The following is an 18,711-nucleotide window of genomic DNA, read 5'->3' on the forward strand; positions in this document are numbered from 1 at the left end:
AGACACTTCACCAATAGAGAAACGATCCTGGGGCCCTCGGGCCTAGTGACCCAGGCTAGCCAAGACTATCTGCCTGAGAGTCTTCCCAGTTTCCAAGAAACAGAGCTCTTGTTGAAACTTGCAGGATTTTCTACACTGAAAAATCTGATTCCAGAATCCTGTCACTCCCTAATTCTCAGGTTAACTTTGGGACTAATATACAAAGTCTTATAATCATTCCGTGATTCAACAGAACTTTGAAAATGACTTGTCAATTCTGAGCTGAGTGTTTTATAGACATAAGATCTCCCTGGTGCGGCAGAACAATTTAGGGGAGCACAGATTAAAATACTTACACCTAAGTGCCCTCAAGTGGCGTCTTGGTCTTCAAAACGCCCAGCACTGTATCTGATATATAAGGCATTCAAAACATATTTGGTGAATAGGAAAGAAATACGAGATGGAGGGCAGAGGTAGGGAGTTTTTAATCCTTCAGGAAGCTGAATTAATCTTACAGAAAGGTTAGACTTAGCTCCCAAAACCGAGGCGACAGAGTGTGGCTGACAACTCTTCAGCTTCAAGGCCCACAAGGAACTCCTAGACTCAGGGAACATTATCAGGGACTTTGCCAGGATTTTGGTTGCTGTGTTGACCTACAGTACTTCTTCTCCAGCAAAACCCGCTCATGGATCTCCTATGTACCTGGGACTGGAGATCAGTTACTTTTGTTTCTACCAATAGGAAAATCTATTCTGAAATGTCTAGTTCTTTATGGTCTCCTTTTCCCTCCTTCCTCTCTAGCTCGTCTCTTCTCCTCTGCCTACTTTGACACCCATCTTTCTATTTTGTCTTTTCTCTTCCACTTCCTTTGCACCATCTCCTTTATTCATTATGATGCCTTCAAAAGACTTGCTGCTTCTGCCCTCTGGTCCATAGCATGTGTTCACCCCCAAATCCCTATGCCTCCAAGTTCTCCAAAGGAGGGTGGGAGCCTGGAGGTCTAGGGCTGTCCCAGGATACAAAGTACAGGTAACAGGAGTGCTTTGGGCACAATAAGGGAACTGAAGAGTACTAGCAAGGGGAAGAATCCCGAGCACCATGGCCCAGAATGCAGCCATTTCTGTGATGATGTCATTCTTGTTTTATTTCACATGATGTTTCAGGTGTCCTGGCTCAGGGCTACCCAAATAGGTCCTGCCCTGCCCTCACCTCATCAGCTGGCCGCCGGTGTAGACAGTGGGGGTTGAACTTGTTGACATGCAGCACATGAATGGCACATTTGATGCTGAGATGATGTAGCTGGCTGGTGACTTTTAAGAAGAGTAGATCATTCTGGAAGAGGAAAGTCTTGGTTGATGAACCAGAGTTACCAGAGTGACAAAAGGCCCCTAAGGTCCCTTTTCAGACCAAACAGACAAGTCTACTGCATTGCAGGAAGCTGCATGCGGACATATCAACAGCTTCTTTTACTGCAATAATCTGTACTCTGCTACTAACCAGTTGCCATTGAGTTCATTCTGACTCATGACAACCCCATGTGTTTCAGAGTAGAACTGCACTCCACAGGGTTTTCAATGGCTGTGATCTTTTGGAAGTAGATCACCAGGCCTTTCTTCCAAGGTGCCTCTGGGTATATTTGAACTGCACTGCCAACCTTTCAGTTAGTAGCTGAGTGCTTAACCATTTGCACTACCCAGGGGTTCCACTCTACTATTAGGGACCTCTTATGTAACAAATGATACCATTTCAACATCTTAAGCATACGAGGAAGGAGGTAGCATTAGGCTTAAATGACAACCATGGTTACACCTGGACTGAGCGCTCACAGGGAGAACTGAAATATTTAAAGGAAAAATCCTCACCACAGTTAAGTATTGCAGCATTCGTCCATCAACTCTGGATTCATGAAATTGGTCTTTGTATTGGGGTAGACCGATATCATCAAGCCACCCTACAGAAATAGGAAGAAACAGGTGTGTCAGGATTCATGCAATTGGGAGAATGTGGAGGCAAAAAAAAAAAAAAAAGGGCAGCAAATTATCATTTTGAGGTTCCAGTTTTATTCCCCAAAAGGCAGTAATCCTGCCTTTCACAAGGAGACAGCGGTCTTTGAGGTACACATTCAACAGGTAACTCTTTCTCCCTTTAGGAGCTGCCAGAAGCACACCTATCACATACATGCATACTTACGTGTCACCCAAATGTGGTCTAGCAGTGCAGACTTCTCCTCTTGCTTAGTGTTGATGGCTTTCACTGCTAAAACCAGCTTCTTCCTGTGTAGAGGGTGCTTAATTCCCAGCTCCTGAAATTGACAAGATGGAAAACTGGATGTAAAATTTAGGCAGGCAATTCAGCCCAGAGGCTGCCATCGTGGTAGAGATACTCTGAGAGTGTGACAGCAGATCTCTGCACAGTGCCCTGGAGTGTCAACCTGCAGCTACAGAGGGAATCTCCACCTCCTCTGTCCCGCTTTATTCCAACTTCCCATGTATGTGTGGGGGGGGGGCAGGAGGGAGGGGGAACTCACCTCCTGGTGCATTGGTTTGGGAAGGAGTAGAAGCCACCTTGTCTGGAGCTCAGCCCTTACCTTTTCCATATCCTGAGGAGTAGCTGTCAGTAATGTGTGACCAGTCGTCACCCACTGCCTAGCAAAGATCACGTACTGACCCAGGCCGAAGTCCTCCAGCCACGCACATACACGCTCTGTGTTCCACTGGGCAAAGGGGGCACTGGCATCACTGCGAAGCAGGAAAACAGCATGTTCCTGTTAGTGTGCGAGCCTGAGGCTTCATCTGAATATAATAAAGTCTCACCAACATGAAGTATTTTTTTTTCAAAAAACAACCCTGACCATGGAATTTAGTTGAACAAAATTCCACTGCAACACAATCATTTGAGGTAGACCCTAGAGTTTTCTGTGATAACGCATGGTCTGAATTTCAACTCTCCAGATACTTCGTGCCTGAAACAGCCTATGTGACCCTCATGAGGCCATGTTTATATGTGCCATAGGACCACACAAACATGTACATGTGCCACAACTGAATTAGCACAGAGATCCACAACTCAATCATGTTTTCAACAAAGTTCAACACCATTCTTAAGAAAATGCTTAGAAAACTAGGAAAAGGGGACAGTGGTCTCACATTAAAAAACAAATTAACTCCAACTGACAATAGCTAATACCTTATGTATTAATGCAGCAATCGTTGTTGTTATTTGCCGTGAGTCTATTCCGACTCAAAGTCAATAAAAAGGCAGTATTTTTTATCAGTACTTTTAACACCATTATGAGAGTTGCAGCCAACATAAGAAGATAAAATAAAAATAAGTACAGCTATTAGAAAGTAGAAATAAAAGCAAGCCACTATTTCCAGATGATAGGATGGGCTACCTACAAGCCATTATGTGACTATCCACACAACACATGCCCACACACATATAGGCACATATAATATATATAGTGTACACATACAAAAATCAACAATTTTCTACATACCATCAATACAGAGATACTAGTATTTTTATTAAAACAACTGAAAAATCCTATTCATAGCAACCATACATACAAATGTCTACAAGGTGCCTTAAAAAGAAATGTATGGGTCCTGTGTGGCTGCGTGTATAGTTGTGAAGGTGATGGTGAGACGGTAGGAGGTGGGGTAGTTACAACACTCTTCTGAGCAACATAAAAAAAGACATGAATAAATGAAGAGCTAGATCATGTTCCAAGACAGGATGACTGGGTATTATAAAGCCATCAATTCTTAAAGACATCAATTTTTCATTTAAAGTGTGGATGTAATGGCACACTCAAAATCCTAAAGGAGTCTCTTTTAGGGGATGGAGGGCTTAAAAAAGCAATTTTATATTCATTTTTTAAAATAAATGGAGATTTGTAAAATATAGAAGACCTAGATATTCAGAAAAATTCTTCCCAGGAAAGTACCCATAACACGCTTGGTTAAAAGAAAAAAAAAAAAAAAAAGAATGTACGGCTGAGCTGTTCTTAAAGCAAAGGAATACCTTAGAGAGTCAGAAATGACAAGAAAACCCTAGTTTAGAAAAAGTGCTGGAGACAATGTGTGCCCTGGGGCAGTGCCAATCACTCATGACATGAAGCCTGGTTTTTAATGGACCACAAACAGGTACAGATGCAGGTTTTGTGAGGCCTGAAGCTTATAAAATTTGGCTCTGTTTAAGAAAAGCATAACATTTGAATATGGAATCAGGTACAAAGTAAATATTTAGAATAAGAAGTCACAAAAAATTACACATTAATAAAAAAATGAAAAGTATCATAAAATCCAGAAAAGCAAACATTTTAATTGATTCACTCCCAGATATACCTCTATAATACTTTCCTACACTAATATTTTGGCTGCATACTCTTTTGATTGCTTCTTCACATGTCAACAATTGTATAGCATGTTCTATGAGGACAGAAAGAAGATTAAGAATTTCCCATAGACTAGTTTCCGGTTTTGTGCATTTCAAATGTTGTGTCTCCTCCACTCCCTCATACTTCTGATGCCAAGTGACAGAAGACATGTTCATATTGTGACATGACCTCTGACTTTGCATCTACACATCGCAGTACTTGGCAAATTGGTACAATGGGAGGTAGGAGTAATCCTGGAAAATATTTTTACACTGGGGCAGCTAGCAGTAACTTAATTAAACATGAAGTGACTACAAACAAATACACAGAACCCACTAAACCCAAACTAATGGATCCCCTACTCAACCTCCCCTTAGCCAGATCCCAAAAATGCCCATGGCCATTCCAACATCACCTGATACAAGGGAAATTATAGACAGAGGGGTGGTTAGAATAAAAAGCACCAGCAGTCTTAAAAGTGATTGTGCTTAAAATACTTATGCAGATTTCTCAAAACACATGATTTTTGTACCTCTGATGATTAGGAAGAATTTTCCCCAGACTAGCTTCTGGTTTTGTACACTTCAAATGTTGTTTCTCCTCCATTACCTCATACTTCTGGTGCCAAGTGCTAGAACCAAAAAACCAAACCCACTGCCATCAAGTCAATTCCAACTCACAGTGACAGTGCAGGAACAGAACAGAACTGCCACAGAGGGTTTCCAAGGCTGTAAAGCTTTACGAAACTAGACTGCCACATCTTTCTCTCTCGGAGTGGCTATTGGGTTCAAACCGTTGACCTTTCTGTTAACAACCAAGTGCTTAGCCACTGCACCACCATGGCTCCACTCAAGTGCCGGAAGACACATTCATATTGTGACATGGCTGCTGATCTTGCATCTTCTTATCAACACACTGACTGGGCTCTCTCTGGGCTTTGGAAGGGGCACATGCAAGTAAAGGGCCTTGAAGCTTAAGCCTCTTTACATTCATGATAAATCTGACTCTGGCCATGAATATGAGGGAAAGGCACTAAAATGAGGCCTGATGCAGAGAAGCCGTCTGTTTGGAGACCACCCAAGAAACTGGAGCCCTGAAGAGCAATACACTTAGATAAACTCAAAATCCTCCACACAGATGGGATCCAGCCATGTGGTGCTAGAGCCTGCCCTCTGAAACATTTCATTATGCTGCCATTTTCTTTAAAAAAATACTGCACACCATATACCAAAATAAATCCCAAAATAGATTAGTCAAATACAGTTTAAAAAATACATCAAAAAACTTTAAAATAAAATGAAAGAAATCACAAAGGAAAAGTTGATGAACTTCATCGTACAAAATCAAAGAAATTCCACACACCAAAAGGTATCAAAAATAAGAGTTCTGCTACAAACCTAAAAAAAATAATTTGTCACAATTATTACAGGCAATGCTGAACATCTTAACACATAGAGAGCAGATAGAAATCTATAAGAAAGATATTAATAACTAAATAAAAATCTGCAAAAGATGCAGATAATTCACAAAGGAAATAAAATGAAAACCATATGAAAATTAAATATTTTTTAGAGGTCTATACAACTAAAACAGAGCCTGGATGGCAACTCAACTTTTGGTTAGCAGCTGAGCTCTTAACCACTGTGCCACCAGGGCTCCTCTACATATATACAACTAGAGAAGTTAAAATAAAGAAAAAAATTGAAATACTTAATGCCGACAAGGGTGTAGGTTTAACAGGCACTCTCTATTCAGCAGTGAGAATTGGAATATAAGTCAATAAAACCCTACCTGGGAAAAGGATAACAAAATTTGTTCTTTTATAACCTGATGGTTCCTACAAAATGTCATCATCAAATATTATACTTAAAAAACAGTTGTTTCACTGGGGGGAGGGGGAGAATTGGAGCTGGAGAGCTTGAATAAAAAAGTACGTTTCCTATAGGAGTATTAGTAACAATTTTTTTTAAAGCTATGTCTAAATATCTATAAACTATAAATTCCAGAGGAAATTAGCATATAGTTATATCAAATATCTGCCTAAGAATAACAAAGGCCTTTCCTTTCCATCAGCAAACTCATTTTGTGACCACAAGCATTGTTATGATGACTACAGCAATCTTATCTGGACTTCATTCTTATTCCCTTTACCATCCATTGTTACAGCTAACAAAGCACAAAGACATTCCATCAAAGCAGCTGTGTGGCTGAGACTGCAGCTTTTTTCCTTTGGCAGAGAAAGTTCCTATTCCAGTGCCTGTCCCTGAAGTTGACTACCCTGTAACCCAAAGTGACTGGCAGAATGCAAATGGCCTTCCCTAAGTATGCAGTCCTACTCTAGATCTAGCCCTGGGTGGCAAAAATGGTTGACCAAAAGGTTGGACTTTTTTTTTTTTCTCCTAAATTTTATTCATTTTGTTGTTGTTGTTGAGAATATACACAGCAAAAATACACCAATTCAACAGTTTCTGCATGTACAATTTAGTGACATTGATTACATTCTTCAAGTAGTGCAATCATTCTTACCCTCCTTTTCTGAGTTGTTCCTTCCTCATTAACATAAACTCACTGCCCTCTAATCTTTCCAGTTGCTGTTGTCAACTTGATCCCATATAGATAGTTCTTAAAAGAGCATAATGCTCAACGCAGACATTTTCTACTAGTTAAGCTAAACTATTGTTTGGTTTTAAGAAGACTTCAGGGGATGTTTTTAGTTTAAGGTTTAAAGATAATCTCAGGGCAATAGTTTCAGGGATTCATCCATCCTGTATGGCTCCAGAAAGTCTGGGGTCTGTTAAAATTTGAAATTCTGTTCTACATTTTCCCTCTTTTGATCAGGAATCTTCTATGGAATCTTTGCTCAAAGTGTTCAGTAATGGTAGACCGGCACCAGCCAGTTCTTCTCATGGCAAAGGAAGCAGTTGTTCATGGAGGCAATTAGCCACACATTCCATATCCTCCTATTCCTGGCTCTCCTTCTTCCTCTGTTGCTCCAGGTGAATAGAGACCAATTGTTGTGTCTTGGATGGCTGTTTGCAAGCTTTTAAGACCCCAGGCATTATGCAACGAACTAAGAGATAGAACAAAAGCTATTAGTCCAATTAACTGGAATGTTCCATGAAACCAGAACCCTAAACCTCCAAACCACGGAACCAAATCCCATGAGGTGTTTGGTTGTACACAAGCAGCCTCAGCAGCTACTCCTCCCCCCTTCCCCTTTGGTCGCCGTTGTAAATATTATCACACAACTTCCGCCAATTCAACTTTTTACAGGTGTATAACTTATTGACAGCAATTACAATAATCGGCTATGCAACCCAACCCTTGATCAATGCTATTATTCCATCACTTTTAGCCTCCCTTTTCCCTCTCTCTCCCGCTCCTGGTAACCACTAATAAACTTTGGTCTCTCTATATATGCCTTTTCTTGTCTTTTTATATAAGTGAGGCCATACAATATTTGTCCTTTTGTTATTGACTTATTTCACTCAGCATAATGTCTTCAAGCTCCATCCATACTGTAGCATGTATTGGACTTCATTTCTCAGACAGGCTGAGTAGTATTCCATTGTATGAAGGTACCACATTTTGCTTTTCCATTCATCTGTTGATGGGCATTTAGGTTGTTTCCACCTTTTGGCTGTTGTGAATAGTGCCGTAGTAAACACTGGTGTACAAGTCTCTTTTTGAGTCTCTGCTTTCAAGTCTTTTGGGTATATACTAGGAGTAGAATTGCTGGGTCATATAACAGTTCTATTTTTAGTTTTTTTGAGAAACCATCACACTGTTTTCCACAACAGATATACTGTTTTGCATTTCCAACAGCAATGGATAAGGGTTCCAATTTCCCTACATCCTCGTCAAAATGTATTCTTTCCTTTTTTTTTAAAAAAAAATCTTAGACATCTTTCTTGTTGTGTGCCATCAAGTCAATTCCGACTCATAGTGACTCTATAGGACAGTATAGAACTGCCTCATAGGGTTTCCAAGGAGCAGCCGGTTGATTTGAACTGCCAACCTTCTGGTTAACAGCCTGAGTTCTTAACCACTTTGCCACCAGGGCTCCTTAGCCATCCTAGTGGGAGTGAAATGGTATCTCATTTTGGTTTTGATTTGCATCTCTCTGATAGCTAACAACGCTGAGCATCTTTTCATGTGTTTGGTAGCAATTTGACAGTCCTCTTTGGTTAAATATCTTTTCAAGTCCTTTGTCCATTTTATGACTGGGTTGTCTTTTTGTTGTTGTCAACGTTTTATATATATTATGGTTATTAGATTCTTATTGGATATATGGTTTCCAAAGATATTGTCTTCTTACTTTTTTGGTAAAGTATTTTCATGAACAAAAGTTTTTCATTTTTATGAGGTCCCACTTATTTATTTTGTCTTTTGCTGTTTGTGTTTTTGTTATTATCTTAGATAATCCATTGTTAAAAGCTAGGTTTGTAGGCTGGAGGTTTGAGAATACCCATAGGCACCCTGGAAGGAAGTCCTAGTGATCTACTTCTGAAAAATCAGCCATTGGAAATCCCATGGAGCACAGTTCTGCTCTGACACACACGTGGTTACCCTGAGTCAGGATCGACTTGATGGCAACTGGTTCTGGTTACTCTAGGAAAAAGCCTAAGGGACTTGGAAAAGTTCTTACACTCTGATCTTGCGATTTTCCTTCTAAAAGTCAATTCTAAAGAAATAGCCAGGATTGGAACAAACATCAATTATTCAAAGGTCTTTACTGTAGCTGTATTTATTTTTTTACCACAGTAATATCAGAAACAACTTTAATATCTAAATTAAGGGACTTTTGTTAGATAAATTAGAATACCCTTATGTGGGATACGTATGTAAGCTTTCCTTGGCTCACTTTTTTTTTTTAATTTATTGTTGTAGTTTAAGTGAAAGTTTACATTTCAAGTTAGTCTCATACAAAAATTTATACATACATTGTTATGTGATCCTAACTGCTCTCCCCATACTGTGACAGCACACTCCTCCTTTCACCCTTGATTTACCATGTCCATTCAACCAGCTCCTAACCCTCGCTGCCTTCTCATCTCACCTCCTGACAGAAGCTGCCAATTTAGTCTCATGTATCTACTTCAGCTAGGAAGCACGCTCTTCACGAGCATCATTTTAAGTCCCACAGTCCAGTCCAATCTTTGAAGAGCTGGCCTCGGAAATTGTTTTAGATCTGGGCTGACAGAGTCCAGAGGCCATGCTTTCTGTGGTTCCTCCAGTCTCAGTCAGATCATTAAGTCTGGTCTTTTTACTAGAATTTGAGTTCTGCACCCCACCTTTCTCCTGCTCCATCAGGGACTCTCTGTTCTGTTCCCTGTCAGGGTGGTCATTGGTGGTAGTCGGGCACCATCTAGTTCTTCTGGTCTCAGACTGATGAAGTCTCCGGTTTATGTGGCCCTTTCTGTCTCTTGGGCTAATACTTTCCTTGTGTTTTTGGTGTTCTTCATGCTCCTTTACTCCAGCTGGTTGGGACCAATGATGCATCTTAGATGGCCGCTTGTAAGCTTTTAAGACCCCAGATGGCCTTGGCTCACTTTCTAATGGCTCTGAGATGGTCTCTACCTCCTCAGATCAAGTCCTTAGATTCTCTTGCCTCTAAAAGCTGACATTTACTGAGAATTCCTATTTGTACTGAAAGAGTAAACATCAACCTCCTTGATCCCTGGGGATCCATGTACAGGAGGTCCATACATCCTTTCCAGACATCTGGAGGGTCTGGGTGTATTATACACGGAATGACTTAGCAATGCCTAGAAATCTGAGGGTGACAAGCCAGGGAAGGAGTATCACATCCTTGCACAAAATCACACAGTGCCCCATTCCACAGGGGATGCAGGTCTGTGAACACTGTGATGCATTTAGGGAAGTGTTCTTCTCCCTTAATTGAGATCTGGACTGCATCTATCTCTGAGAATTAATATTTGACCAGGGAAGATGTATGAGCGTGCGTGTGAGTGCGTGTGCACACGTGCACATCTTATTTGATGGTTACCTGCACTTTGCATTGGTATGTGGCTATGTGAAAAAGGACATTAAACTTTGACTACTTGGTTATATTTAAAATATCAAAATCCAGTAAAATAGACTGTCCTGTAGAAAGCCCCTAGAAGTACTGGTCTTGGCCGAATAACTCAGATTTTAGGAGATATTCTGCTGAAGATGGTGCATTCTAGGGATTGCCTGATGGAAGAAGAGAATACAGAAAGGGGGTTTTCTAAAACATGAAGGTAAAGATTCACATCCTGCAGGTTTGAAGGGAGACACTCTTACTCACAACAGAGTGATCTAAAAAAAAGGGGGACTAAAGCGAGTAGATGGACAGTGTTACCTGGTGAGGGCATCCTCTGAAAAAATTTAACTTTTTTTATGCTTTTTCATTAAGGTGGGATGCAAACCATCATGTGAAATTTACCATTTTGATTCCAGCTCCACATATCCCTTTGCAATCCTCTTTAGTTAATCACCCTTCAGTAAAGTTTGGTATAATGGTATTATGGGATATAAAGACAGATGTGGCCTGTTCCACCAACACCCTTCTGCAGAGGTCTGTGTGGAAGAAGGGGGCTAATCCAGAAGCAGGTAAAAGACTCTCTTTTCAAAATATACTAGAGGAAGTTAGCCCTTGAATGGGAGAAGGCTGGTGCTTGGGGTAGATGTACAATGGCTCATGTAATCCTCATAAGAACTTTAATAAAATACTTGTTTTTAATCCCCAATTTACAAATGAGGAAATGGAGGTATAGAGGGGTTGTGTAACTTGGCTTAGGTCTCACAGCTAGGAAGTTGTTGAACAGAGATATCAACCCTGGTCTATGATTCCAGAATCTACGCTCTTAATGGCTGCACCAGAGCTTCTCAATGCAGTGCGCAAAGGTGCTGCTGGAAATGGAGTACAGAAGTGTGGAGCTGTACAGCCCCTCAGTCTTCAGGGTTGCCAGAGGGTTCCACCCCACCACCCACCTCCAACTGTAAGAAGCCTCTTGCATTTACCTCAGCATCCCTACCAAAACCTACGTCATCGAGTCGATTCCGACTCATAGCGACTCTGTAGGACAGGGTAGAAGTGTAGAACCATCCCACAGAGTTTTTCAAGGCAAAAGGTTGGTGATTCAAACCCACCTAGCAGCTCTATGAGAGACAAGACCTGGTGATCTGCTCTCATAAAGATTACAGCCTAGGAAACCCTATGAGGCAGTTCTACTCTGTCCTATAGACTTGCTATGCATCGGAATCAACTCAACGGCACCTAACAACAACAGCAAATCTTTACGGAAGTAGACTGTCACATCTTTCTCCTGCTGAAAGGCTGGTGGGTTCAACACACTGACCTTTTGGTTGGCAGCTGAGTGCTTAACCATTGCGCTACCCAGACTCCTTTCAGTGTCCTTATTAAGCCTGAGCAATTTCTATGTGTGTCATGTGGAAAAGGCTAAGAATCCCTGCAATATGTGCCCCTGCCTTTCATCTCTCAAGGCTGGGACACCCAGCCTCCCACTTCAACCTAGCCAGGATTTCACATAGCTCTTTGCAGATGGACTGGAGGAAGCCTTACCTTTTCTGACCCTTGGAGTCTCTGGTTCTGGAGAGTCTTGGTCCTGCAGTTGCCCGGAGCCCACCTCTTCGAAACTCTGCCATCCCAGGAGCATCAGTGTTGAAATTGCCTGACTGAGTTCTTCGGATTCTGTGTGAAGGGAATCAATGGGGGCCATTGGGAGACAGTCTGAAAGTGCCCTGTGCGTGCCCATCTTCATAGGGCCGTGCAGGCCAGAACGTGGACTCTGGGCAGCATTGCCTCCTAGTGCTTCTCCTGAGGTCAAAGATTACAACCTGTGACAGCCCCTTGGCCAGACCTAAGCCTCAACTGTGACCCTGCCTCTGGGATCTGGGCCACTCTCATGAGGGTCAAAGTGAAAGTTGATGCCTGGTAGGAGGCCAAAGTTTTTGCCTCACTTCACAGACTAGGTCAACTGAACCAGAAAATACTTAGCTCTCTGTCTTGAAAAATTTCTTAACAAACCACAGCTGAACCCCTAAGGAAGGAAGGATCTGGTTTCATCCATATGTCTCTCACAAAGCACATACAGTGTGAGCTGCAGAGAATGTGCTTAGGGTGTGTGGGAGGAAGGAAAGGAGAGAGGGAGGAAGGAAGGATGGGATGGAGGGAGGGAGGAAGGATGGGAAGAAGGAAAGGAGGGAGGGAGGGATGGATGGATGGACAGATGTCTAAAATGAATGACATGTAAGGTGATTGCTATAATAAATGGGTGACTTTCATAGTTCCCATTCTCTGGGCCCTAAAAAATAACTCAGATTCTTCTCTCTAAACATGACCGCTCTGTTTTTATTCCTGTTTCAACGGCTAATGGGCCAGGGGATTATACAGACTCTGTACGTTCAAGAAGACTATTAATTAATTCCAAGCAGTATAATTATGATCATTACCACCAACTTACTTTCCCCAGAACTTCTTGATGCCCTTGGGGCTCTGTTTACCCTCTGGTGTCAGAGGAGACTGGGGGCCTGACTCAGTCCCAGATGAGGTGGATGAGAGGTTGTTGGCCATGGCAGTGTCATCCCAACTACTTTCTGTTTCTCCTGAGGACGAAAGAATAAAATGACATGTGAATGAGAGGAAGGGATGTGACCTTTGAAAACCTCCCCCAAGCCTGGGCCATCCTTCAGTAGGAGGTGGGCAGAATCTGCCCAGTTATGCCTTCAGGGCAGAACTCTGTACCAAGATCTGAGAGACCAACAGGGCTCATGCTCACTCCAGGTTTTCTGAGGAGTTAATTAGCTAATGTTTTAAAGCTGGGTGAGCTAATGGTCTTCAAATTCTAAGGGTTTGGGGTCCAAGTACTTGCTGATTACTCCAAAAAGGAGCTTTTTCTCCTTACCCCAAGGGAGATGAAGAAATGCAGGCAGGAGTGGGAACATGGCTGAATGTTTGGGAGGAGGGTCCTAGGGTAGGGAAACAAGGGCATTCTCACTCTCCACCTCACCTGGAATGGGTACAGTACCTAATACAGGGGCACTGACACTCCGGCCACGATCTCCAGCCAACCAAGAAGCAGAGAAGCCATATGAAGAAAACAAGAGAGGCCAAAGTCGAGCCCAACAGAGTTATGGGAAGCAAAGAAATAAACAAAAGAGTGTCATCAAGCAAGAGAGAAAAACTCAAACTGAAAGAAAAATAATCCCACATAGAAGGATGGGTGAATGGTGACCGAGCTCAGCCCACAGGGTTAGTGCAGTGAAAGGAGGCCTCACGTGAGGGGACCAAACACTCCTGGTGGCACTTCCTGCCAGGCTGAGGTATCAGCACACAGGGAGAGGGAGGGAGGGCTGAATACACCAGGCCACACACAGCTCTTGTGTGCATGCCAGGACTCACTCAGCGCAGACTGGAATGATCCAAAGCTGCTGCTACAAGTCCACAATCTGAGTGTCACCAGGACACAGTCATTCAAGGGCTTATCTGGAGCTCTTACAGCCAAAGGTAGAACTGGCCTTCATGAAGCCAACACATGGGTCAGCTCAGGGAACAGCCAGGGCTGAGGAGTCAGGGGTGGGAAAAGTTCTGTCAGGACAAGAACATTCCCTCCTGGGCCCCTCTGAATCTGCTGCAGCTGTTGGGGAAAGACGGCCTATTATGGATGAAAAGCAGCAATGATCTCAGTGGTTTCAGGTCCAAACTATCAAAAGGATACCTGAAGACTGACACCCTTGCCCACTGGCCACGAGCTCCATTTCCCTAAGGAGAAGAATCCCTGGTGTCACTTAGAAGAATATACAATCTCATCATACTGGTAATAGGAAGGCTCCAGAGAAGAAGGCAGGGACAAGAGAAGAGAAGATCAGGATGACAGAGGAAGAAAGAGAAAGGGACAGAAAGGTTGTGTCTAAGAGGAACAGAAAAGAGGAGAGCTGGGAAGGAGGACAGGAAGGGGTTTGAGAGAAGAGGAATAGATGGAGAGGAAAAACTGGGTGTGTAATAATTGCAGGTGGAAAGAAATAGAGTGGGTACACACTCAGGTTCTCTGGGGCTCTGAAGTGTTTACCTAAGGCAACGGCTTGCCCAGATAGTCATTATCTCTAGAAAAGTGGGACTACCTGGTAGCTTGTCTCATCTACCCACCCCCAGCATTCTCCAATTGTGGGCTCAGTGGTAGGTGCAGGGATCTTGTACAATAATTGGATGTGCCAAGGACACTGCTCCTGAGGCCGCCAGCCCAGGGGCGTGGACACTCACTCAGTCTCAGCAGGCCACTCCCTGTGGGGTCAGGCTGGGAGGCAGTGGGAGTAGATTTGGCAGCCTCTCCATTGGGCATGGCTCCTGAAAGCTTCCCAGGTAATGTGGGGCATTTGTGCTCTGCCAGGAAAGGGCTATCCTATTGGAATGAGAGAGAGAGAGAGATGCCATATTAGCCCTCAGTCCCAGACTCAAACCCAGACAGGAAAACCTTGGATACAGGAACAACTTCCCATTTCTCCAAGAGCCATTTTTCACTTAGGTCAACTCAAAGACCATTCAGTACAGCAGAAAAGGGACCAGAGCCAAGCCCAAATCCAGGGCTGACTGCAACTGTCCCTAAGCAGGAACTGGAGGTGTCTCTCACACAGGGCCTTTGCCATTTGGCCTGGTGCTCAGAGGCTCAATGAATTAACAGCTGTGAATTACCCTTTGAGCTCTCTAAATACACTGTAAACCATAATTCTAATAAAATCTTCCTACTGCTTTATCATACATATATTATAACAATCCTGCAAGGTATTATTAAGCCCATTTTAGCAGATGAAGAGAATAAGCCCAGAAAAGACTCTTGAAATAATTCATCCCAGGTCACTTATTATAACTATTAGTGGGGTTGCCACAATAGGAATCTACATCTTCTTCCTGGCAGGAGAGGAGCCTGAGGCCAGTCTGGAGCTGGGCCTCCCTGTTCTTCCCAGACTCACTTTCCCATGGACTGTAGAGAGGCAGTCACTTAGATCAAGCCAGGGCAGACCTCTGTAGGGGCTTGACTAAGTGCACCTATTATATGCATCTTGCCTGAGAGAAGGCTATGCTACAGGAGGGGATTAGAGTTTAAACTTGACGCAGAAGAAAAAGCCTATAATATGGTAATAGTTACTCTGAAAAACATCAGGTTACGGCAAAATGAGAAGGTACACATACCCCTGGGGGAGATGGCAACAGGAAGGGGGCCAGAGTGCTGGCTACATGCCAACAGAGAGAGTTCACTTAGGGTTTAGGGTCATAGTCTGCATGTGATACAATCTTGGTGCAATGGAGCTTGGGCTCTGGCCATGGAAAGGCTCCCAAAGAAACAAGCTTACTAAAAGAGAATGAAGAATAGCACTGAATTGGTCAAGAAGAATATAATGGCCCCCAAATCCATAAATTTGGGTGAAACACAGTGGAATGCATTTGAGTGAGAATAAAAGAAAAGAGAAATTGAGGTGACATTATTGAGGGGATCAACTGTGGATTATTTGATTGGACAGAAAAAAAGCATTATGAAAGACAAAACAGATATTGAAACTAGGAAGTCAAAACAGTAATAGGAGACTGCAGTGACTGAAATATTGTTCCATTTAGCTAAAAAGCCAAGGAACCAACAACTTCCTGAATTCGATTTGCTTATAAATTTATCCTAGAAATGGTTTGAATTCAATTCATTCATCGAACATTTGATACTAATTCCCTATAATAAGCTCAGAAAGGAGAGACATGAGAAGCAGGGACTAAATTGTCAAAGAATTCCGAAAGAATTCCTAGGTAAAGTAGAAATAATAAAGCCTTGAGATGGAGACTGTGAGATTTTGAAGCTTATGATGACCCATGAGGTAGAGGTTGGACATGATCAGACATGTGGTCAGGACCAACAGTTCCCAAATGCTCCTCCATGCACTGGCCACTTCATAATCACTTGGGGGCACTTGGAACAACAACATAAATTTCCAGGCTTCACTGGTCCCACTGAATCAGCCACTCTGGGAAGGCACCAGGGAGTCTATATATTTAACAAGCCCTTGAGATTATTCTGATGCACAATCAGACTTTGGAACTACTGACTGGGAAGGCAGTGTTCAAAAAGTTCAGAAAAGTGGAAGGCATGACTCTAAGATTCCATATTATACAGGGAATCTGGGGAGGGTGAAGGGCTCTCAAAAGCAGATCTGTGATTCTGTTATCACACAAGCTGTACCAAGACAGGGCAGAGACAACCAAGGACACCGATGCAGGGCTGCCATGGGAGCTCCCTGAGATGTAAAGAGAACATGAACCTAACCCAAGGACAGGCTTCAAACGACAGCACAAACATGTAAGGAAGAAAATGGAAGGAGCTGAGGGCAACAGAAAGGGCTCTCAGAGATCTGTTCAGATCATGAAAACAAAGCCGGGAAGGAACGACTCACTGCTGGAGAAGCTAGCTCAAGGTTAAGATATGACACAGAGGAAACAGAAATGCTCAGCTCCATCCAGTTCTGCTTCTGATGCCTCCAAGAAGAATAATACAGGTTATGAAGAATCAGAAAGGCAACAGCTTTCAGATTACCAGCTGCTTTAAACTAGAAATAGAGGCAGCATGCCAGAGTGGAAAGTACCCAGGCTTTGAGCCATATCAACTCAGGCAAGACTCTCTAACCACTCTGAACATCTGTTTTACCATTTTTAAGTATAGAATATAAATTCCTGCCTCAGGATTGCTGTGAAATAATACACACATGGGGCCTTGCACACAGTGAACAGTGGACAAACAGAGGCACAGAAAATATCACGTCTGGTTCCTAGAGTAACAGGAAGAACTAGAAGAGCAGTCCCCAGATCAAGGAAAGCACAGGTCAGACTTCGTCTGGAATCTCATACTCAGAGATGGTCCAGGGCACAACTGAAAGGCTACATGCAGAAACCAGTGCTGTTCCTAAGGAGAGAGAATAGGACATTAAAGGTTTGTGATTCAAGCACATGAGAAGAGGATGTTTAGCCCAGAGAACAGACCACTCAGAGAGGGCATGAGGAGTTTATATGCTAGAGCTGTCAGCAGCAAGGGAGATGACTTATTCCACGGGGTCCACAGGGAAAGCCTCGATCAATGGATGCACATTTTCGGAAGGCCCGGAAGATATTTAGGGAATGCTGCAGAAAACCTTGCACCTATAGTATTAGTGGTCCTGGCAGGGTGGTAGCACATGTGTTTTGAGGAGACAGTAGCCATGTTGAACTAGTTGAGGTTGCACAACATTGTGATTATGGTCAAAACCATGCAAGAATCGATCTTCTTGCAACCTGGAATATTTTTTCTTCATAATTTAAACGGCTCCATTTCACTCATCTGTTCTGGTAATCAAATCAGTGTCTTAAAGCTTGAGCCTGCAACTTGGCTGTGCTTCCAAAGGAGCAGGGACCCACTAACAGATGTGCTTTGGAAACATCTGTGAAAGGTCTATTTTAGGCTGAGGTAGGGGAGAGAGGGAGACTGTTGAGGGAAGGATGTATATCAGAGCAGTCCCTGTGTCTCGTGGAAGACACAAGACAACCACAGGAAGCCTTTCATTTTACCAAGAAACCACACACATCCCAATTCAAGAGACAGTGTGTTCAGAGCCCCTGGACAAGAGAGCCAGCAGCAGGCCTTTGCTAAATGATGCAGTAGGCCCAAGGAATGGCCGCCCAATAGAAGCACTGACTGCTACAGCTACAGAAGTGCAGAGAAGCCCCCTACCTAGCTATGGAAGTGCACAAAGGAGCTTTCTCTTACACAGATGCTAAAGAAGGGCAGAGATGCCCATTCTAGCACATTGATGTGAAAAAATAAAAAGGCCTTTTCAGGCATGAGTCAGCATGCAATGAGGTCATCCGTCTCATACAGATGTGGAGGCAGAGGACCCTCAGAAGGGACATGTTTCTGGCCTCACAATACATTTCCCATTTAATGCTATAAATGATGGTCAGACATGGCTCAAGTCATGCTAATTACGCTAATCTTCAGCATATCATGGACTCAACATTTGTGCACCGGCCTGGGAAACTTAACTGTCTTCCACAAGCTTCTTAGGTGGAAATCAGTTCTAATGGAATTTTTATAACATGACTTGTTCATAAAAGGGGGACTGAGTGTACTCCTGTGATTTTAACCATGACGTATCAGCACAGAAAGGATTGGCACTATCACTAATTATGTGTTGAGATCATAACATCTTCCTCCCATGATTAGATTTGCATTGCTTTTGCAAAAGACTAATTTCTCTGAGCCTATAAAATGGAGGTGATAATAATAAACTCCATCCCACAAACAATGGAGGTGAAAGCACAATATACAGTTGAATGC

At 42.9% G+C, this 18,711-nt stretch overlaps 1 protein-coding gene across 2 annotated transcripts in view; it reads right to left on the reverse strand.

The window, feature by feature from the left end:
• The window catches only part of PPFIBP2 (PPFIA binding protein 2), a 107,539-nt gene that overhangs the window by 7,976 nt on the left and 80,852 nt on the right, over positions 1-18,711 (reverse strand). For both annotated transcript variants that reach the window (XM_023743021.1, XM_023743022.1), the window contains exons 13-19: positions 14,628-14,766; positions 12,832-12,973; positions 11,931-12,059; positions 2,567-2,717; positions 2,170-2,281; positions 1,842-1,930; positions 1,189-1,311 (exon numbers count right to left, since the gene is read on the reverse strand). In XM_023743021.1, coding sequence (XP_023598789.1) covers positions 1,189-1,311; positions 1,842-1,930; positions 2,170-2,281; positions 2,567-2,717; positions 11,931-12,059; positions 12,832-12,973; positions 14,628-14,766 — 885 coding nt within the window. The remainder of the gene's footprint in view (positions 1-1,188; positions 1,312-1,841; positions 1,931-2,169; positions 2,282-2,566; positions 2,718-11,930; positions 12,060-12,831; positions 12,974-14,627; positions 14,767-18,711) is intronic.

Source organism: Trichechus manatus, unplaced genomic scaffold (assembly GCF_000243295.1).
Source record: "Trichechus manatus latirostris isolate Lorelei unplaced genomic scaffold, TriManLat1.0 scaffold00232, whole genome shotgun sequence".
NCBI classification, from domain to species: Eukaryota; Metazoa; Chordata; class Mammalia; order Sirenia; family Trichechidae; genus Trichechus; species Trichechus manatus.